General features: G+C 45.3%; 2 protein-coding genes across 6 annotated transcripts in view; one reads left to right on the top strand and one right to left on the bottom strand.

The window, feature by feature from the left end:
* Positions 1-10,635: 10,635 nt before the first annotated feature.
* On the bottom strand, positions 10,636-18,170 carry LOC120380674 (olfactory receptor 6B1-like). 5 transcript variants are annotated; one of them, XM_039498631.1, is made up of 3 exons: positions 13,407-13,440; positions 12,933-13,069; positions 10,636-12,144 (listed from the first exon to the last, which is right to left on the bottom strand). In XM_039498631.1, the coding sequence occupies exon 3, from the start codon at positions 12,127-12,129 to the stop codon at positions 11,140-11,142; it is 990 nt and encodes a 329-aa protein (XP_039354565.1). In that variant the 5' UTR covers positions 12,130-12,144; positions 12,933-13,069; positions 13,407-13,440; the 3' UTR covers positions 10,636-11,139. The 5 variants fall into 5 exon arrangements, with proteins under 5 accessions (XP_039354565.1, XP_039354566.1, XP_039354563.1 ...); XM_039498632.1 differs by lacking the exons at positions 12,933-13,069; positions 13,407-13,440 and adding an exon at positions 18,124-18,170; XM_039498629.1 differs by lacking the exon at positions 12,933-13,069 and having other exon boundaries at positions 13,407-13,603.
* Positions 17,810-23,306, top strand: part of LOC120379893 (olfactory receptor 11A1-like) — a 23,217-nt gene continuing 17,720 nt past the window's right edge. Inside the window, exons 1-2 of the mRNA XM_039497408.1 lie at positions 17,810-17,873; positions 20,507-20,641. Of these exons, the coding sequence (XP_039353342.1) occupies positions 20,611-20,641 (31 nt within the window). The 5' untranslated portion in view covers positions 17,810-17,873; positions 20,507-20,610. The remainder of the gene's footprint in view (positions 17,874-20,506; positions 20,642-23,306) is intronic.

Raw genomic sequence — 23,306 nt, 5'->3', positions numbered from 1 at the left:
TGGTGGGCCGCGCAGCAAACCATGGCCCACCCCGAAGGTGAGCAAGGAGTCATGGAATTTGCGCATCCGATGGTAAGCCGCGGCACCCTGCTTCCCAGTCCTCTTGCCCTCCCCCATGAGGGCCCTCGTGGCCAGGAGGATCTTGTGGAAGTCTCCCCAGCGCTGGAGAGCAAGCGGGATCTTGTTGCGGGAGCCCCGGACGTCCTCCAGGAACTCCCGCAACTCCTCTCTCAGCATATCTGGGGGTGGGGCCTCTGGCGCAGCCCCGTGGCCTACTGGGATGGGCAAGCAAGGGGCGGACCCTGGCTCAGGGGGGGCGGCGGAGGGAAGAGTGCAGCCCCTAGTGGGTCGGGACTGTGGAACTCAAAGGCCGCTCCCTGGGAGTCATCCTCCGGGAAAGGGAAGGAGACAGCTCCAGGGGCGGCAATAACATCATGGGAGGTGGAGGGGGCAGGGACAGGGTCAGGAGCAGGGGTGGGGGAGGGACAGAGACGGGACCCTGGGCCGCAGGAGCTGAACCATCAGTAAGAGGCTCCTCGTGGCCAGGCACAGGGGTGTGAGGGGTAGGGAGGGGGTCCCCAGTGACGCCGGGCTCAGGCTCAACGGCAGGTAGAGCAGCCTCGGCAGTGAGAAGTGCAGAACCCTCAGGGGGGTCTCAACCAGGGAAGGAACTCGATTGCCCCGCACCACCGAGGGACACCCCCAGTAGCTTGTCTCCCGGCCACGAGGCACCGGACGTCGCCTCAACAGGCTCGGCGGCCAGCAGCAGGGTGCCATCCGCAGCCGGGCAGGTCGAGGAGTCCAGGGGACCCGCGGAGGTGGGAGCGGACGTAGCAGGAGGGATGGTGGAGCATGAGGAAGGGGGAGCTGGGGTGAGGTCGGCCAGGTCGAGTCCCGTTGGCAGAGGGGGTCGCAGGTCAAACCTCCTTGCCAGTGATGAGTGGCTGATACTGCAGCCTGCCCCAGGGCATGGGGCTAGATGATGACTGGCAGTAGCCTGATACTGGTGCAAGGTGGAGATAGTAGGGGAGACCCTAAGACTGAGAGGTTACTGCCAGGGGGCAGCCTCCCAGGTAAAAGGGCACTGGAGTCAAGGGAAGGATGGGGGGATATAGGGCAGGGACAGCAGCAGATCACTGCCTGGCTCTGGAGCTGGAATGAGCTAATTCCTAAAAGCAGGGACCATTACTCCTTGTTTTGTCATCAGGTACCACTGACAACAGTCCAGCTCCATCCTCTTGGAACCCCCTTTCCAGGTAGTTTGAAAGCAGCTCAAATCCCCTCATTCTTCTCTCTGCTGCAGACCCCAGGTCATGTGCTCCAGCCCCTAATCATTTTTGTTGCCCTCCGTTGAACTCTCCAATTTATCCCCCACATTGTAGTGTGTGTGCCCAAACAAAACACAGTACAGTACTGAGAGGCCACCCTCACCAAATAGGGAATGATCACGTGATCCCTCGATCTGCTGGCAATACCCCTGCTTATACAGCCTAATGCTAGCCTTTCTGGGGCAACAAGGCACACACACTGCACACTCCAGCTTCATATCCTCATCCACATCCCTAGGTCCTTTCTGTCCTTTGCCTGCCTGCTGCTTCGGTCCCTAGTCTGTAACAGTGAATGGTGAATGATTCTTCTGTCCTAAGCAGGACTCTCTGCACTGTCCTTGTTGAACCTCATCAGGTTTTTTTTTGCCCAGTTAATTTGTCTAGGTCCCCTCCCCTGTATCCCTCTATCGACCGACCCTTGGGGCACTTCACTTGAAACCGCCCAACTAACATGGAGCCATTATTTATTTTTCCCATTGAGCCTGATGATCATTATTAGAATGGCATACTACCCATACCAGGTCCATCTCCATCTAGCCCAGTCTACTGACAGTGGCCGATGCTGGGTGCCCCAGAGGGAATGACCCTAACAGGCAATGATCAAGTGATCTCTCTCCTGCCATCCATCCAGGGCTGCCCGGGGGCGGGGACAAGTGGGGCAATTTGCCCAAGGCCCCGGGCTCCGCAGGGGCCCCCAAGAGAATGGCTGAGGCTCCCTACCTGACCTCACCCAACCCCACCTCCGCCCCTCTCCCGCAGCCTCAGCCCATCCAGCAGCGTCCCTGAACAGCTGCAGCGTGGCTGCAGTGGGGCCCCTGAGCTCTGCCCCTCTCAGAGCCACGTGGTAAGGGGGGCGGGGCTGCGAGCTCCAGGCCAAGTGGCTCCTCCCCTTAACATGCAGCTCTGAGTGGAGAGGGGCTCAGGCCCCACCGGAGCAATGCTGCAGCTGTCGAGGGATGGTTCTGCATGCCATGCGCTGAGGCTCCAGGTGAGGGGGGATCCGGGAGTAAGGGTCCAGGGCTGGGGGGTGTTGGCTAAGGAGCAGGGAGTCCCGGGGACAGTCAGGGGATAGGGAGGGGGAAGAGGTTGGGGGGTAGGTCAGGGGACAGGGAACCGGGGGGGCATTGGATGGTGGGCGTTTCAGGGGTTTGTCAGGACTCAGCGAGGGGTGTGTGAATAGGGGTTGGGGCAGACAGGGAGCAGGGGGGTGGTTGGGGTGGGTCTCTGGGGGACAGTGAGGGGATAAGGAGGAGGACGGGTCGAGGATTCTGAGGGGGAACAGGCAGTTGGGGGGCAGGAAGTGGGTGGGGGTCTGATAGGGGGCAGGGCCAGGCTGTTTGGGAGGCACAGCCTTCCCCACCCTAAAGCTGATTCAGCAGTTTGAGGCTTTGCAGAAGAGCCAAGCTGTTAGCTTTTCCATTAGGGCTACCGTCCCTTTCACTTCTCAAATGCCAAATTATAGTCTATATTTAATTTCAGTGCCATAGGGAGATTCATGTCAGGGGAGGGTAGCTTCATTTAAAATTAGCCACTTGGGGAGAGATCACATGAAAAGAGCAATATCCTTCCCAACCCTACCAAGGGAGACCGCCCCCACCAACATTCCCTGAAGCTCCAGAGGGGTTAATTCAATGGTTCTCAAACTTTTTTACTGGTGACTCCTTTCACATAGCAAACCTCTGAGTGTGACCCCGCCTCTCCTTAGAAATTAAACACTTTTTTATATATTGAACATTATTATAAATGCTGGAGGCAAACTGGATCTGAGATGGAGGCTGACAGCTCGCGACCCCCAGTAATAACCTTGTGACCCCCTGAGGGGTCCTGACCCCAGTTTGAGAACCCCTGGGTTAATTTAATTTTAGCACCTTGTGTCAATTCACATGCATGTGCTATTTTGAGCATTTCAATTTTCACAACATAGGCTCATCCCAGATTCTGGAACAAGCTCAAATGCTCAGTTTGTGGAGTATGTACATAAGCTCTACCAAAGACAAACCCACAGTAACCATCTCCAGTTTTAGGGACCCCATGGAGCCAGTCTCTAGGAAACATAAATGCATGGAGGTTAAGTCCATTAATGGCTATTAGCCAGGATGGGTAAGGAATGGTGTCCCTAGCCTCTGTTTGTCAGAGGGTGGTGATGGATGGCAGGAGAGAGATCATTTGATCATTATCTGTTAGATTCACTCCCTCTGGGGCACTTGGCATTGGCCATTGTTGGTAGACAGGATACTGGGCTGGATGGACCTTTGGTTTGACCCAGATGGCTGTTCTTATGTTCTATCGTAAATGAACCCTAAGTTATGGAGACAGATATGAGTCAAGGAAGTCAGCAGAGTATCAGAAACCTGGAAAAATCTCTGACTGGATGGACTCAGGCGTTTGGTCACAAGCTGAGGTGGTTCAGAAATTTTGGATTTTTTTAAGCAGATTTTTTTTTAGTTTTTCTTTAAACAATCAAACACAGCAAGCAGCAAATATTTGGCCACACACTTCTGAAACCCCAAACCATCTTCAGGTTTTGGCAGACTAATTTCAGCTTTTCAATTAAAAAAACCACAACAAATTTTGAACAAAAGCAGACATTGTCCATGATTTTTTTTCCTGCTTTTTAAAAACCCCTAGTTTTCGATCCTATCAAAAAACTTCTTCTGGAAATATTTGTCCAACCCTTTTAATGAGCTTTAGTGCCTTTTAACACTAGCTAATGCTGAGAACCAGTGATACCTTGTAAAGAAGTACTCTCAAAACTGGGTTTGTGCCGAGATGCAGAAGGTTTATTTTTCCCAGGGCCGCCTGTGGTGGTGGGGGGGAGCAAGTGAGGCAATTTGCACCGGGCCCAGCAGCGGGCCCCCATGAGAATATAATATTGTATAGTATTGCAATTTTTTTTTTATGGAAGGGGCCCCCAAATTGCTTTTCCCCAGGCTCCTTGAATACTCTGGGCGGCCCTGCATCCATCTCCATCCTCTGACAAACAGAGGCTAGGGACACCATTCCTTACCCATCCTGGCTAATAGCCATTTATGGAGTTAACAACCATGAATTTATCCAGTTCTCTTTTAAACGCTGTTATAGTCCTAGCCTTCACAACCTCCTCAGGCAAGGAGTTCCACAAGTTGACTGTGAGCTGTGTGAAGAAGAACTTCCTTTTATTTGTTTTAAACCTGCTGCCTATTAATTTCATTTGGTGACCCCTAGTTCTTGTATTATGAGAATAAGTAAATAACTTTTCCTTATCCACTTTCTCCACATCATTCATGATTTTATATACCTCTATCATATCCCCCCTTAGTCTCCTTTTTTCCAAGCTGAAGAGTCCTAGCCTCTTTAATCTTTCCTCATATGGGACTGTCATAAATAAACAGATCAGGGTTAAGGTCTCTTTTACCTGGAAAGGGTTAACAAGCTCAGTAACCTGAGGAACACCTGATCAGAGGACCAATCAAGGGACAGGATAATTTCAAATCTCTGTGGAGGGAAGCCTTTGTCTGTGTTCTTTGTTGGATTGTTCGTGCTCTCTTTGGATCTAAGAGAGGCCAGACATGTCTCCAAGTTCTCCTGGAGTATTTCCTACTATCCAGTATAGTGAGTATTAGAAAGGCAAATTAGTCTTATAATTTGATTTCTACATTTGCAATTGTGTGTTTGCTGAAGGAAATTCTTTATTTCTGTTTGCTGTTCCTCCTGCTGGTTGCTCTCCGTATTTAGCTTCCATCCCTCTCTGAAGGCAGAGAGACTCTCTTGGCTTCTGCTGGCTGATGGCCTTTTATGGCCCTACTCTGATTATTCTGAGGAGGAGGGAGGGGAAGTCTCTCCAGTTTTTATAAGTTAAACCCTGTATTTTTGCATCCTAATACAGTACACTAATACAGAGATAGTGTACTTTTTTCTTTCTTTAATAAAATCTTTTCTTTTTATAACTTGATTGATTTCTTCCCTTGTTTGGATTTTAAGGGAAGGGGAGGGGGAAAAGTGAATCCCTCTTTGTTTGATTCAAGGAGTTTGAATCAAGGTATTTTCCCAAGGACTAAGGGAAGGGGAGGGGGGAAAGTGAATCCCTCTTTGTTTGATTCAAGGAGTTTGAATCAAGGTATCTCTCTCTCCGGAGCAGGCTGGAGAGAGGGAAGCGGGGGGAGGGGAACTGGCTGTTTTTCTCTCTCTGGTGAGATTCAAGGGGTTTGAATCTGGGTTCCCCAGGGGAAGTTTCGGGGACAGGTAGTGTGTTATCCACTTTAAACGTAACTGGTTGCAGCGAAAACCAGATCTAAACTAGGATTTTAGTTTAGAGGAGTCCATGCAGGTCCCCATCTTGTGAACGCTAAAGTTCAAAGTGGGGAATAAACCTATGACAGGGACCCTCTCCAAACCCCTAATCATTTTAGTTGCCTTTTTCTGAACCTTTTCTAGTGCCAGTATATCTTTTTTGAGATGAGGAGACCACAGCTGTACGCAGTATTCAAAATGTGGGCATACCATTGATTTATATAAGGGCAATAATATATTCTCAGTCTTATTCTCTATCCACTTTTTAATGATTCCTAATATCCTGTTTCCTTTTTTGACCGCCTCTGCACACTGCGTGGACATCTTCAGAGAACTATCCACAATGACTCCAAGATCTTTTTCCTGACTCCTTGTAGCTAAATTAGCCCCCATCATATTATATGTATAGTTGGTTTTTTTTTCCAATGTGCATTACTTTACATTTATCCCCATTAAATTTCATTTGCCATTTTGTTGCCCAATCACTTAGTTTTATGAGATCTTTTTGAAGTTCTTCACAGTCTGCTTTGGTCTTAACTATTTTGAGGAGTTTAGTATCATTTGCAAACTTTGCCACCTCTCTGTTTACCCCTTTCTCCAGATCATTTATGAGTAAGTTGAATAGGATTGGTCCGAGAACTGACTCTTGGGGAACACCACTAGTTACCCCTCTCCATTCTGAGAATTTACCATTAATTCCTATCCTTTGTTCCCCGTCTTTTAACCAGTTCTCAGTCCATGAAAGGACCTTCCCTTTTATCCCATGACAACTTAATTTATGTAAGAGCCTTTGATGAGGGACCTCATCAAAGGCTTTCTGGAAATATACATATACTACATACACTGGATCCCCCTTGTCCACATGTTTGTTTAACCCCTTCAAAGAACTCTAATAGATTAGTAAGGCACGATTTCCCTTTACAGAAACCACATTTACTATTGCTCAAAAGTTTGTTTTTCTATGTGTCTGACAATTTTATTCTTAACTATTGTTTCAACTAATTTGCCCGTTACTGACTTTCTATCCACCTTAGTCCATTCATCCAGCCCATACTTCTTTAACTTGCTGGCAAGTATACTGTGGGAGACTGCATCAAAAGCTTTGCTAAAGTCAAGGAATAACACATCCACTGCTTTCCCCTCATCCGCAGACCCAGTTATCTCATCATAGAAGGCAATTAGGTTAGTCAGGCATGACTTGCCCTTGGTGAATCGATGCTGACTGTTTCTGATCACTTTCCTCTCCTCTAAGTGCTTCAGAATTGTCTGAAACAGAGCTCAATAAAGCAAGTTGTTTCGATTCAAATCTCACCCATATTTGTGTAAACCAGTAGCATTCACTGATCCAGCTGTAAATCACTAGTAGCCACATGCAAATCAGTGGATCTGATTTTCCTCTCATTCACCTTGATGTAAATTAAGAGTCACTCCCCTGAAGTAAATGCATTTACACTGTCCTAAAGTGTGTGTAATTTGATGGATAATCAGGCCCATTTGCTCTACATTTTACAATGCAATAAACTTAGTAACTAATAACATTTCCCTTTTTGATTTGGTTGTGAAATGAAAAACACACTTTGAGCCCAATGCTGCAGCACTCTTTGAGAATAACATCACCTTGACTTCAGGAGAGATTTTGGTTCATTATGTCTTGCCAGATCAAATTTACTATGCAGATTTACCATGGAAATCCCAGGTTATTAATCTGCAATTCTAATTTATTGACTTCAGAATGTACCATCTGAAAAATAAATCTAAGTATAGAGATGAATTGTCTGTTTCAGTAAGTGAATTCCTACCTTTACTGCTGCTTGGCAGGGTTGGCTGATGGGTGGGATTCACATGCTACCAGGGGTTAATCTCCAGGGGCCATTGCACTATGACCTCTATTAGTCTCTCTATTAACACATTAATAGAATGTGCATTGGCTTCACTTAACATCCTCATCCATGTCCTGCTTCCTACCTCCTTGTAGGGCTACTCTATTGCAGTGGAAAAGGGATGTGGAGCTGGGACTCTGGGGATGAGGAAGGAGATTGGGAACTCAGGAGTTTCTCTGTTGGTAGCCCCAGGGAGACGTGGTTTGAAAAGAGCAACCAGCTGCATGTGGAACAGGGGCTGGACATCTGCAGAGGAACTGGATCAATAGGGTCTCAGAATGGAGAGGGCTTGTCCCTGTTATACCAGGCACAGCGCCAGCAACAATTTTCAAAGGAGCCAATGGGATTTAAGTGCCCATTTCCCATTGAAATGGGCACCTAGCCCTCTTGGGTAACTTTGAAAATCCTAGTCCTAGCCTCTGCCATTTAAGTTAGTGAGAAACCATCTTTGGTTGTGAGTAGAACTGGTTAGGACTTTTCAGTGCAAATATTTATTCAACAGGAAATGCGATTTCTGCAAAATCAAAATTTTCTCTCAGAAAATTTAGATTTTGCTCACTTTTTTCCTTCTGATTTTTCTCTTGGGAAAATCAGATCAAACTATTTTGGTTTGTCAAATCAGACCGAAACTTTTCATTTCAGAACAGCTAAACATTCACCCGTGTCCACCTATGCTGCCATGGTTCATCCTGGGAACTGTAGTCCAGGTGCCTCATGCCCATTTTCTCCCCTGCAGGCTGTTTTTTTTTCTGGTGGCAAAACATATCATCCATTGCTGTCTGGCTGAACCAACATGGTTCCTCTCTTGCCACACACAGGATGGTGTTGTTGGGTGTTAGTATATAGGCTTGTTTGTTAGCCTGAGATAGAATTTTGGGTTTGATTTTTGATGCTCTTATATCCTTACTAATATGTGTGAACAAAAAACAGACACTGTATGTTGCTTCTGCCCAGCCAGACGGGTTTCTTACTATAATAAGAAGAGACAGAGTTTATAGTGTTACAGGGTATGGTGGGAGTGTAATATATAGAAGCATACACTGTAAGGTTGCCTCGCTCCTTTCTCAAGCCACGGTCAAGCAACCAGTTAGGAGAGCCAAGGGAGTTGTGGGGAGTCATAAGAAACACTAAAAGCCAAAGAAAAGCCTGGTCTTGGCCAGTACACAACCTCACTCTTTGCCCCTCCCATGGGATACAAAAGAGGTGGTACCAAGACCACAAATTCACAATCCTCCAAAATGGAACTTGACTTTAAGTTTTAAGGGATGGGACTGCAGGGGTGCACTCTAGGTGTATTTGGGCCTGCTAAGAAGGAGGAAGTGAGACTAGGGAACAGGGACACGGGCAAAGGCTCTGCGGCATCAGAGAGATGGATATGCTTGCTTGAAACTAAACAAATATCCCATTGCCTGCACTTCGGACTTCTGCTTTCTGTCTGCATGACAAGAACCAGGGGAGGGGGTGAAGGGAAAGCCCTCTAACAATAGGGCCTTCAAACCAGTGGGTCTTGGAGATAACATCCCATTGAGAGATACAGGGCAGTTTTCCATCTCAGAACTATTCCCTCAGGTTCTCTGTAGATGCAGAAAGATAGCACTGTCTCTGGTATACCAAGGGCATATTCCCCATTCTCAGACCTATTGTTCCAGTTTCCCTGCAGAGGCTGCAGCACTGGTTACAATGAGGTTATTTTTCTAAGCATTTCCAGCACAAGGGTCTAGGATATAAAAAGAAAAACAAAACAAACAAGCAAACAAACATAAAGCTGATATTTTGAGGTAATCACATGACTCCAGGAGTTTGGACCCTTGTCATACGGCTACGGTGCCTATGTGTTTATCCAGTCCTGTATAAAATACACACAGTCATAGATTCTTAGATCCCAAAGTCATTGTGATCAGCTAGTCTGACTGCCTTTTTAACACAGGCCTTAGAATTTTCCCCAAAATAATAGACACTCAAGGACATAGAGAATTAAGACTAAAAAAAAAATGTTTCCCCAGAAGTCTGAATTTCATCACATTTCTATACTCAAATGTACGATCCTATTTTTTTCCAGCAGAGACCAAACAACTCAACATCTTAGAGCTTAGTAGCACAATTAATGCTATCACCCTGTGCTGGATTCAAGAAAATGACCATAAAGATGCAAAGCTTTTTATACCAACCCTCTGAGCTTGGGGTTCCCCAGAGTTTTCATAGGAGGGAAACAGTTTCTAAGAAAGAGATAATCTAATCATGAGTACCTCCTCTGTAATCACTTGGTCTGGTTCACAAACCTTTTTTTTAAGGGACCAGAGTGACACAAAAATAGTTAGAGAAAACGATTAAAATAAACTCATCCACACATCTAATCACAGGGGAATTTACATATGGGGAGCATAAAAATAGTCTCATAGACTCTGTGGGCAGAAGGGATCATCATGATCGCTTAGTCTGACCTTATATACATTATGAGCCACAGACCCTCACCCATCCACTCTTGTAGCAGGCCGAGAGCAACTGGCTGAGCTACATCAGTCGTCAAATCTTGATTTAAATACTTCAAGTTACAGATAATTCACCATTTACACTAGTTCAAACCAGACCCATGCCCAATGCTACAGAGGAAGGTGAAAATTCCCCATGGTCTCTGTCAATCTAACCCAGGGTAAATTCTTTCCCATCTCCAAATACGGCAACCAGTTAGACCTGAGCATGTGGGTAAGAGTCACCAGCCAAAGGGGCTGTGTAGTATCTGTGTAGTAGTGTGTGTGTGTTGAGATTTGTTGGAGAAAAAAAGTCTTCTGGAAACTCTAATAGAGATCTAAACTGAGCTTCAACTAGTAGGAATAGTGTTGATTAGCAAGAGTCCTAGGTGGAGCACAGGATCAAAGAACCACTTTCTTTAACAATAAAGTCTAACTCTGTCAGTGGTCTATCTACCTATGCTACTTCCATGACATTTTTTCCATGTACTCCATCTTTACAACATCTAAGAACCCTAACTGTGCAGCCATTAGACCTGGTCAAAATTATTCATGATAGCCATTCTCCTATCAGATAATGTGGTATTCTTAAAACTGAAATTTTCAATGGTAAAATATCAATGGCTGGCTTTTTAAAATTGCCTTCTGGAATGAAATCCATGCAGACCTGAAAGGTACACAACTCCTAACTCAATTTTTATTCAGCTGTTATTCAAGACAGCTACAGTGGAATTTGCATGAGTACAAAATAACGAATGTCCCCAAAACTTGGTCCACAGAAAATGGAAATGATCTTTTCGCTTCCTTAGTTTGCTTCCCTAGGGCTCATGAAGAATCATTGTCCTTGTGGGTCATTCCAGTGCTCTCTCCTGCCGTGTATCAGGAGAGGAGTCTCCTACCCATTCTCTTGGGAGAACGGATTGGAACACCAGATCTGAATACCTCTTGAATTCCAGGGATTGTCCAATCCTTATTGAAATTCCCCCCTCAGCCATTTCTTTTCCCTGGTCTCACTAGCATTCCCTGTGGATAGAGGACAGACAGAGTTTGGATATACAAAACAGAAAGGAGATTTATTGAGGTTCCTGGAGAGAGACTGACATGTGGTTCTCTCAGTCTTTCCAGCTCTCAACTTGTGTCAACAAAAAGGATCTCTATACGTCCTGGCTTTACATCCCATAAAGAGCATGCTGCTCATGGTCCACCAGCATGAAACTCTCTGTCCCTTTGGACATTTACAGAGGCCTGGAGGACAGCAATCACGCCACAGAAAGCTTTCCTTAGTGCTCCCTTCACTTCTTGGTTCCTCAGGCAGTAGATGAAGGGGTTCAGCATGGGGGTGACAATAGTGTACACGACTGACACCAGCTTGTTCAAGTTAAACGGGTGAATCTTCTTGGGCCGGGCGTACATGAAGAGGGAGGTTGAGAAGAAGATGATGACCACAGTGAGGTGGGAGGTGCAGGTGGAGAAGGCTTTCTTCCTCCCCTGGACAGTGGGGAGGTGCAGGATGGTGGCAATGATGCACAGGTAGGAGACAATGGTCACAGAGAGCGGGACCATCAGGATGATCAAGGCTAGCGCAAAGTCCACCGTCTCCGCCAGTGACATGTCGGTGCAGGCCAGGTTCAGCACCGGGGAGATGTCGCAGAAGAAATGGTTGATGATCCCCGGGCTGCAAAACGTCAATTGTGAGATGAACGACACCTTGACCAGGGAGATGGAGAAGCCACTTACCCAGGAGACAGCTGCCAGCTGCAGGCAGAACTGGTGGGTCATGATGGCCGGGTAACGCAGCGGGTTGCAGATGGCCACATAGCGGTCGTAGGCCATGGAAGCCAGCAGGACACACTCAGTGCATAAGAGGGAGCTGAAGAAGTAGAGTTGGGTCATGCATCCCACAAAGGAGATGCTCTTCTTCTCCACCAGGAAATTCACCAGCAGTTTGGGGATGGTAACTGATATGTACCAGGCTTCCAGGAAGGAAAGGTGACTGAGGAAGAAATACATGGGCTTGCGGAGGTGATGGTTTGTCTGGATCAAGGCAATGATGACCATATTCTCCAGGAGGGTCAGCACATAGGCCACCAGGAATATCACAAAGAGCAGTATCTGTAGCTCCAAGCTGGTTGGGAATCCCAGCAGGATGAACTCCTGAACACTGGTGTCGTTCTCCTGCTCCATGTGGCCCTTGAGGGTCTGCAGAGTCAGAAATAGACAGAAATAAGTAGTTGAAGTCACAGATGCCTGTTTTCTTGAGATCTTTCACTTCAGCACTTTACTTTGATATTCCTCATTATTAGACCCATCCTCTAATTTTGGAACCTCTCACCATTGTGGGAACTATGGCCCAGATTCTCAAACGGTGACTGCAAGTGCTACACTAATTTGCCCCAATAGAAGATCTCACTCAATATTACCCTAACAACTCAACCATCCTTAACTCAAAGCTGTATAGGGGGAGATTTTAAAAAGCACCTAAGGGATTTAGGAGGTCAAGTCCTATTGAAAATCAGTTCAACTTCTATCAAAGATTCTTGTGTGGCTATCTTCTCACTGTAGTATGTGAGCACTTGCATGTAGTTACCCTCACAACACCCAGGTGAGTTTAAGTCGTGCTATTATGCCCAATTAACAGATGGAGAATGTACAGATGACCAGATACTTGAGATGCCTACAGATGCAGATAGGATTCTAGTGGAATTTACAAAAGGACCTAAGTGATTTAGGCACAGACAGTTGGTGGCAGAGCAGGAATGGATCCTGCGGTTTCTCAAGTCCCCAACTAGCCCCATAACTACTGGATCATCCCTCCTCTCATATGTGCTTTGGCACATTTGAAAATCTTTCCCATTGTCTTTAAGAGGGCACAAAGTCCCTGCAGGAAATTGTAGAGTACACAATGGCAGAGGAGATCCCTTGTTTACCAGTCGAAAGGATTTGTGCACCCTGGAACTATTTGCACACATCCCTGCATCTTCAATTACCTGCTACCAGTCAGAACAAAGGCCTGGATGTTGTTATAGGAAAGTCCAGTGAAGACCTGTGTTCAATTTGCAGCAGTGGGTCAGAAAAAGAATCAGCTACGTTAGGATGCATCAGGATATCAGTAGGAATCTGCCTACTTAAAGGCAATGAAGAAAAAAATTCAGATCTCAATTACAATGTGGCAGATCAAGAATAATGCTAACTTTCATCACAGAGGGGAAAGGAATGGATACACTTTATATGTAAGGTAGTAAGAGGTATGTTATTGGATTAGGAATCAAGCTTCCTAGGGTCTATTCCTAGTCCTGCCACTGAGCCATTGATCAATTCACCTCACTGTTCAATTCCTCAGTTTCCCCATCTGTCATGCAGTTATAATAAACCTACCTTCATAAAGAGCTTTATAGAATGGAATACTCAATAACAGGATGGGTCATATTTGATGTTAACTAATAAGATTCCAGATATGTTACCCATCTATGTGTCATTCTGAAGCCTAGAGTGCCTATTGAGTCAGTGTAAAGTGGTGAAAACAGCCCCAAGCATGGTGGAGGGCTCTTTTTGTCCAGAATATCATCAGGTTCAAACATCACTGAGACTTGTGGTTCCCTGCCATCCTATTTTTTAAGTTCTCAGCCATTCTGACTTTACAAATTACACCTCTGCAGTGTACGGCTACAGTAAGGCAGGAATACATTCCATGCCAAGAGTCCGAGACCATTGTGATATCATAGGTAACTCAACCGATTACCACCCTTACTTTACAGCTAATTTGTGTTCAATAATTTCATTGGTTGTATGAGAGAGACTACACAATAGTGGATTACTTAGTCTAATTGCCACACCCATTATGCTTTCAGCGACTAGTATTTTAAAAAATTGCTATTATATCAAGAAGAAGAAGACAGTTCACTTTTTGATGTTCACTTTATAGCCTGCTACTATCATATTCAATATGGGGTCCAGAAAGGTCAATAGAAAATCATCACCACAAGTGGAAGAAGGAATGAGAGAAGGACAGATAGAGACATTGGATTTTTAGCTTTGAGTGCTACTAGTGTTGCATTAAATTCATGGCCAAAACAAAGTTGGTCATTTTTATGTCCCAGTTTTGCGAAGACTGAAGCAAGCACTTAACTTTAAACACGTGAGTAGCTCCATTATTTTCCACAGAACAACTCATGTGCATAAAATTCACCATGCTATCTTTGCAGAATCAGTATTTGTATGCAAATTTTGAATCTTAGTAGAGGAAAACTCAAATTACAAAAAGGTGAAGCAAAATATAATAATAATGGTCAACATTTGATGTTAATTTCAAATCATATTTGTCTATTAGTATTTAGTGTTACTAGCCATTAATTTCCAATTGTACTAGTGTACCAGTGTCACATTCATTTCATCTCACAAAAAGTGGAATAGGTTAAAATATAATAATATTTAGATGTGACATGTGATTCATAATACAAAACTAGGAGGGGAGGTGTTTAAAAGCGATTAAGCGATTTGGGAGCAGAAGTGCCACTGAAAGTGAATGATGCTTTTGAATATCTCCCTCAGAACTGATACAAAATAAAGGGCTATATTCTCATCTTCATTGCACCAACAGAAACAAGAAGTAAATATGAGATTTGCAAAAGAACTTAAGTGAAATATATAAACAAAATCCTATCGGTTTCCAATGGGAATTGGGCATCCTTCCTTTACCTTAAATCCATTGAAATCAATGGAATCCCTTCAGATTTACCTAAGAACATAAAAATAGCCATACTGGGTCAGACCAAAGGTCCATCTAGCCCAGTATCCTGTTTTCTGGCAGTAGCCAATGCCAGGTGCCCAAAGGGAATCAACAGAGCAGGTAATCATCAAGTGATCCATTCCCTGTTGCCCATTCCTAGCTTCTGGCAAACAGAGGCTAGAGACACCATCCCTGCCCATCCTTGCTAATAGCCTTTGATGGAGCTATCCTCCATGAATTTATCTAGTTCTTTTTTGAACCTTGTTATAGTCTTGGCCTTCATAACATCCTCTGGCAAAGAGTTCCACTGGTTGACTGTGTGTTGTCTGAAGAAATACTTCCTTTTGTTTGTTTTAAACCTGCTGACTATTATTTTCATGTAGTGACCCTTAGTTCTTGTGTTATGAGAAGGAGAAAATAACACTTCCTTATTTACTCTCTCAATATCAGTCATGATTTTATAGACATCAATTATATCCCTCCTTAGTCATCTCTTTTCCAAGCTGAAAAGTCCCAGTCTTATTAATCTCTCCTCACACGGAAGCCGTTCTATACCCCTAATCATTTTTATACTGGTGCAACTGAGACCAGGAAAACTCTTAGCAAATCAAACATATTTAACCTGGGGTTTTCAAAACACTTATGTGAATTAAGTGCCCAGCTCTCATTGACTTGAAAAGAGAATCAGTCTATCTATCTATCTCTTCTCAGCTGCCTTTGAAAACCCTGGCCTTAAAGACCAAGTTTGTACAGAAGTTGAGTCTTTATTTGCATGAATGTAACATAAGTGAAGAAATAGTACAGCTAAAGGAAGATAATACATCATGATGCCGTTCCTATTCTAGTGACAGCACAGACAATACATTTATGTTGCAGGAATCAGGTTTTGGGCTGATTTTCTACTAGACAGTGAGTCCCTCTCTGTATCGTATGATGTGAATTGGGGTTATATATATGTGGTTTTATATGTTATATCATATTATATGCTAAGGGGTTTATCATAGTCACCATGTAACAAGAAAGGAAGGAAGAAAAAAAGTTCAACAGAAAAATGAATTACTAAATTTTACTTGAAATAAAATTAAAATTCTTACAGTGTGTAGATCTTTAGAGCTCTGACAATCTACTAAATAACATGCATCTGTAACTCTGATATTCCCAAGAACATATTAAAGTGAAGAAAAGAGTAAAAATTCACTCACTCGTTTGTGAATGTAACCTATAAGCAACAGAGCCAAATCCAGATTATTTTTTTTATTCCATTCTTTTAAGGAAAAATTATCTTTGAAGTTGATGAGAGTCTTGCCTGAATAATATTAAGTAAAATCTAAACAAGAATTTTCAAAAGGTTTTGGCTTTTTAATCTATATATCCCCATACACATTTATCTTCCAGTATATATATATATACACACTCATCTCTCTTTGGCTCTATTGCATATGTACTCACCCACTATGTCTCTCTATGTGCATATGTACTCATTTCTCCATCACTCTCTCTACATATATACTCATCTATCTAATATCTCCATCTCTCTGCATATATACCCATCTAGCTGATTTCTCCATTTCTCTATATACTCATTTATCTAGTGCAGGGGTCAGCAACTTTTCAGAAGTGGTGTGCCGAGTCTTCATTTATTCACTCAAATTTAAGGTTTCTCGTGCCAGTAATACATTTTACCCTTTTTAGAAGGTCTCTTTCTATAAATCTATAATATATAACTAAACTATTGTTGTATGTAAATTAAATAAGGTTTCAAAATGTTTAAGAAGCTTCAATTAAAATTAAATTAAAATGCAGAACCCCCTGGATCGGTGGCCAGGACACGGGCAGTGTGAGTGTCACTGAAAATCAGCTCATGTGCTGCCTTCGGCATGCGTGCCATAGGTTGCCAACCCTTGATCTAGTGTCTCTATCTGCATGTATACTCATCTATCTAGTCTCTCTGGTATGACCCAGTGTCTCCCCACCTTTACATTAGTGATTTTTGAGGGCACAGAGAACACAAAACTAAGCCCTAAGAAAGTTCCCAACAGAGCTAGAGCAGTGGAAAGTTCCGTCCCTGTTACCTGAGCAGCAGAGAGCAGCAGCTGAGGGCTGTTCCCATCTTCCAGTTCATAGACAAAGATTTCCCCTTTATTCTCTTAGCAAGACAAAGCCGGACAGTTTCTGAACTGCTGCAAGTAGGGACAACTGCACCGATGCTGATGGGTTTGGATCAGTTTCCACCAGGCGGGAAGAAGAGGCTCAGAAAACTCTCGTCCACATCCCCTGGGATCTAATCAGAGAAACATCCCCCAGAGCCTCCCATCACTGGTTACATACCTATGTGTGATGTATTGAAAGGACTTTGGCTGGGATTTTCAAAGGCAGTGTGGATGGAGCACCGTACTGAAACTCAGGCAAGTTGGGTTCAATTCCCATCACTGCCACCAGCCTGCTGAATGGCTTTAGCCAAGCCACTCCCCACCCATGCCTCACTTTCCTCCAACTGTAAAATTGGGATAATGATGCTGGCTCCTTTGTAAAGCATTTTGAGCCCTAATGGTTGGGACACTAACTTGGGTGAGTCCCTGTTCCAACTCATGCAGTGCAAGGACTTGAACCTGGGTTTCCTACATTCCAGATGAGTGCCCCTCATCACTGTGCTTTTAGCTATTTGGGCCTGGGGGAAAACACATTCTCCATTTTGTAATTTTTTCCAAAAAAGTTTGAATCACCTTATTTTCATATTGATGTGGAGAAAAAACAAATTTAGACACCTCAACATTTGTCATGACATAGAATTCATTTTCCAGCCAGCCCTAGCAGGTGAGGTCTCCTTGTAGGAGCAGGGATCGGCCCCTGGAGTCAACCTGGAGAACCAGTGCCATAGTTTGCACCCATACTCAAGTCAGTTATCAGCCATGGCCTTTCACAAGCCTCCCCTCCTTTGTGGGTGGTCTAGCCTTCCTGGTAGCTAGTCTCGCTTGTAACTGGTCTGGCACACTCCTGTACTGCTGTATAAACAGTACCTGTCACTATGTGAATCAGGATAGCTCTCCTGAAGTCAATGTAATCACACTGCTCTAAAACCAGGGTAAATGAGAGGTGTATCATAACTGTAATTTTCAGCTGAGTTTACTTTTATTTTAGATTGAGGGAGAATAAAAATGAAGGAAGGAAGAACAAAGTGTGACAAAGTTCCTCCTCTACGTTGGTGGGTCCTGCACTTATTGGCTGATTTGCTCACCTCAGTGATCTTCCCCACAGTCTGGGTCAACTCCTCCTGTGTCTGATCAGGAGTTGGGAGGTCTGGGGGGAACCCGGGCCCGCCCTCTACTCCGGGTTCCAGCCCAGGGCCTGTGGATTGCAGCTGTCTATAGTGCCTCCTGTAACAGCTGCATGACAGCTACAACTCCCTGGGCTACTTCCCCATGGCCTCCTCCAAACACCTTCTTTATCCTCACCACAAGACCTTCCTCCTGGTGTCTGATAATGCTTGTACTCCTCAATCCTCCAGCAGCACACTGTCAGCTCCTTGAGCCTCTTGCTCCCAGCTCCTCACACACACCAAACTCACTGACTGACTGGGAGGCTTTTAACTAGTTCCAGCCAGCCCTTGATTGGCTTCAGGTGGCCCAATCAATGTAGCTATCTCCACTGCCTTCTAGAAAGATCTTAATTGGCCCCAGGTGTCTTGATTAACCTGGAGCAACTGCCATTTGGTTACCATGGTACTAGGGATTTGGTTAGCCTGGGGCTAACATACCTGTTCCTTACTACTTTACTGTAGCCATCTGGCCTTGCCCCATCACAAAAGCTATCCATGAGAGAAAGGACAGTGTGTTTGTATCTCTCTCTATCACATACTTGCATTGACTGCTTCACAGAATATTCACTGTTGAATGGGAGGCACCTTAGAAATGTGAAGGTGAAACTATAGTCTTAACAATGAGCAGTTTCATAGCCCATACACACTTGAAGGCAACATGTTCTAGTAGATAAGGACTTGGGTACCACTCCTGACTCTGCCACTGGCCCATTGTGTGACCATGTCTAGATCATTAGCACTCTCTGGGTTGTGTTTCCCCTCCCACCCTTCATCTGTCTTATCTAGTTAGAATGTAGAGTCAGGGTTCACCTCTAGCTATGTGTCTGTACAGCACTGTGATGTTCCCCTCTGATGTTATCTGGAGCAATGATCTGCTAGGTCACTCCAATCCTTGACTCTGGGAGCCAGCCTTACCCTGCTCTGCTGTAAGAACCCCCACTCCTGGACTGTTCACGCACAGCCTCCGGCATGCAAGCTGCTGCTTGGATTGTGTGACCGAATGACAATAGCCAATATCTTCAGTCCCAGACACAACCCTAGGAACCTCCGTCTTGCAGTGCCCAGTTACGCTTGCTGGATGCTGCAAGCTTATATGAATTGGTTAATTTAAAAAAGAAATTGATATGTACCAGGCTTGTTATCCTAAGAGGAGCCTCTGACACACTTCAGACCAAATGCACTGCTTCAGGTAGAATAAACAAACAAATGTATTAACTAAAAAGATAGATTTTAAGTGATTATAAATCAAAACATAACGAGTCGGATTTGGTCAAATGAAATAAAAGCATGATGCATTCTAAGCTGATCTTAACTCTTTCAATGCCCTTACAAACTTAGATGCTTCTCACCACAGGCTGACTGGTTGCCCTTCAGCCACACTATAATAAATCTTAAGGCCAGAAGAGACCACCACAGCCAGTCAGTCCGACCCCTGAATGCACAGGCCATGGAATTTACCAATTCTGATTTTTTTTAAAATCTAATCTACCTCCCCGCTACAGTCCTCCAAGGCTTAGACACACTAGTTGCCAGAAAATTGTGTCTTATTTTATGGTTATATTAATCTGATTCACACCAGTTGGGGATCTGACCCCCTGACTTCAGTGGAGCCCTGATGAGTTCTATCAGCTGAGGATCTGCCAGCACTGGTCTGGCTAGCAAGGTTCACTGGTTTAGGCTGTGGAGCCCAGAGTTAACATAGAGGCTGGGGTTTTCAGAAGAGCTTAAGGGAGGTACGTAGTCAGGTCGTGCTGAAAGACAATGGGTGTTGGGTATCTAGCGCCCACTGTCTCTGGGAATCTTCCCCAGACACAAACCACGTCGGGTGAGATTTCTGCCCTGTGGGCAAAGTGTACAGCTATTATTGAGGAGTCAGCGAGAGGCCAGCTCAGCACTTGGTGCCATGGTTATGGCTGCATACAGCAGAAACCATGGCTAACAGTGAGGACCAAGCACTGCCCTTCAATAGAACTGCATAAGCCCTTCTGACTTGAGGGACTCACTAGTTACCTCTGGGTCAATAGCAGGCCATTACGTTGTTAAATCAGAACTCTAGAGGTGACTTCATGGGGGCACCACCACTGCTTATCCTTGGTCAGGCTGAGACCCTCTGCTCCCTGACTCATCCAATCCCTGTCTTTCGCTGGGCTGGGGTTTTTCTCGTGAGAGGGGGGATTCAGTCCAATCACTGTCTACATCTAGGAGCTACTGCCAACATTCCCGCCCCTCCTGTAGCATAGTGAGGATAGGGTATTAGCAGCAAAGCTCCATCCCTACGCACTGAGGGTTTTCAGATGGGTTGGGATTGGCAGTTTGTTTCAGAGTAACACCCCATTGAGATGAACGGGGCACTTCTCTTCTTTCCAAGTTATAGTTTCAGGCTCTCTGCAGATTCAGGCACCATTGCTGCATTGATTACACTTGGGGAAATTTCCCCTCTCTCAGATCTCTCATATCACATGCTCAGCAGACTCAGACAGATGTTGCTGCTCCACTTACAATTTGTTCATGTGTTTTAGATGTGTCTTCGCAACCACAAGGCCCTTTGACTGGCAGCTGCTTGGAGGAGTTACTACCCCTTTTTGAATGTCTGGAAAGCACCTGGCCACCACAAACAACCAGAATGGTCAATTTCTTTAATGACAACAAGAAAAGTAGGTGTTCTCCATTCTTTCCACTGCCAAAAGGAAATGCAGTGTATCTTCAACTATGGTGTCATAGCCAGCACTGCCATACTGAGACCCAGATAGTCAGGTGGCCCCCATCAGCATAGGTACATTGGGGTCATTTATACCAGCTGACTGATTGCCTGGATCACCAAATTTCCCATCTGACCTGCCATTCTTTCAAAGCAGAAGCTTATCACATGCATCTTTCATCTGTTATCCCCCTTGGGTAATGAATCAGAAAGTCACTTAATGGGATTAGTTCAAGAGAACACACAACTTGCTAGGAAAAAAAATAGGATTGAGAGGTGCAACAAGAGAGAAGATACAGACACTGTGTTTGGCATCTGATTTTCTACAAGAAAGAGAGCAGAATAAATATTGTCCTGCAAGGCAAACATTATCATTTGGGTTTGTTTCCAAGAAATTTAAATGTGTGTGCATGGATGAGCTGAACACTGGAGGAACAACGTTCTCAGTTACTGAGAAACATATAGGTCTGCTCCACTGGAGCATATGTGCCAGATCCCAGTTGGTGTAAATCCACCCTAGCTCTGTCGGAGACAGTGGGTCAGATCCCCAGCTGGTATAAATTGATTTAGCTCTATTTGAGTATAAGTACCAGATCACTATCTTGTGTAAATCCACCAGTTGCACTGACGTCAGTTGGAGATCTGTCCCTTTTTCTCCAGTGACACAGATGGGGAGCATAAATAGGAGAGTGATTGTCTATCCTAAGAGCAAAGTCCTTTACTCAATGCAGAATTCTCTTGCCAATCAAAATTTCCTCTGACCTCAATAGTAGTTTTGCTAAGGAAGGGCTGGCTTCTGCCCTATTGAAATCAATGGGAGTGTCAAACTGTAAGTAGTGCATAAATACTGAGAAAGACTTCATGGTTTGTCTTCAGATTCCTTCCATTTTGTGTGCTTGAGCTGCAGCTTCACAATCCTAGATAACAAATGGAGGATGGATTTATGTCCTCTAACAAAGCTAATATCACACACAAATACAAAACTGGGAATAACTGGGTACGGTGGTGCTGGAATTAGGGGTGCTGGGGGTGCTGCTGCATACCCTGTACTGAAGTAGTAATAACAAACACCAAATTCATGGTTTCCATGGTTTCCATCAGGTACAGATCCACTATAAAAATTGTTCCAGCACCCATAACTGGCAAGGCAGTAGTACTTCAAAAAAGATCTGGGGGTTATACTGAATCACAAATTGAATATGAGTGAACAATGGCATGCAGTTGCAAAAGAGTGTGTTAATCGAAACATCGTATGTAAGACAATGGAGATAAGTGTCCCACTCTGCTCAGCACTGCTGAGGATTTAGCTGAAGTACTCAGGTCTCCTGACAGCAATTATGGGCCCTAAGGTAGAACAGTCAATGGGCCTCACACACGCATAAGCTGTGCCTGTGCGGACACAGTCCGCCTGACATTTGGGCAGTTCTGCGCCTGTGCTGGCTGGTGCCCAGTGAGCTGCTGGCTGGTTGCTGAGCACGCTCTTCTGGCATGGCCAGAGCTTCCGCATGCCCGCCTGGTAGTGTTGCCAACTGTCTAATCGTTTAAACCCAAAAATGCTTGCCCCACCCCCTGCCTTGCCCCCTGCTCACTCCATCCACCCCCGCCCGCATTGCTCACTCTCCCACACCCTCACTCACTTTCACCAGGCTGGGACAGGGGTGTGGGGTATGGGAGGGGGTGCAGGGTACAGTCTGCGGGAGGGAGTTTGGGTGCGGGAGGGAGAGTGGGGTCGGTCTCTGGGAGGAAGTTTGTATGCAGTGTTGGGCTCTAGGCTGGGGCAGGACGGGGTCAGGGAGGTGGCACTTATCTCGGGCGGCTCCTGAAAGCAACTGGAACACCTCTCTGGCAGTGGCTCCTAGGCAGGGTGCTCCAGGCACCACCCCTGAAGCTGCAGAGTTGGCACTCGGGGCAAGGCAGCACGTGGAGACCCCGTCCCCAGGGGTCTCAGGGACATGACGGCTGCTTGCAGGAGCGGCGTGGAGTGAGGGTGGGCAGGAAGCCTGCCTTAACCCTGCTGCACTGCCAGCAATAGCAGCCACAGACCCACGGACCCTTTTCTGCCCCTCCCCCATCCCCCATTGGCAGGCCTGGGAGTACTGTGTCCAGGTCTGGGTCCCACACTTTAAGAAAGATGTGGACAAATTGGAGAGAGCCCAAAGCAGAGCAATAAAAATAATAGAAGGTTTGGAAAACCTGGCCTAGGAGGAAAGGTTGAAAAGAACTGGGTATGTTTAGTCTTGAGAAAAGAAGGCTGAAGAGGGACCTGATAAGGATGGTGAACAGTTGTTTTCATGTCCGTCAAGGGTAATCTGCAGCAAAGGAGATTTAGGTTAGATATTAGGAAAAACTTTCTGACTCTAAGGACAATTAAGTACTGGAATAATTTACTAAGAGAGGTTGTGGAATCCTCGTTATTGGAGGGTTTTTTTAACAACAGGTTGGACAAACACCTATCAGAGATGGTCTAGATATACTTGGTCCTGCCTCAGCCTGGGGGGGATGAACCAGATGACCTCTCAAGGTCCCTTCCAGCCACATGATTCTGTGATTTCTCTTGAGCATTGGCCTGTTAAACCCAGGGTTGTGAGTTCAATCCTTGAGGAGGCCACTTAGGGATCTGG

The sequence above is a fragment of the Mauremys reevesii genome, linkage group 13 (assembly GCF_016161935.1).
Source record: "Mauremys reevesii isolate NIE-2019 linkage group 13, ASM1616193v1, whole genome shotgun sequence".
In the NCBI taxonomy this organism is placed as follows: Eukaryota; Metazoa; Chordata; order Testudines; family Geoemydidae; genus Mauremys; species Mauremys reevesii.
The sequence above is the reverse complement of the archived record's forward strand: the minus strand, read 5'-3'. Positions and strand labels throughout refer to the sequence as shown.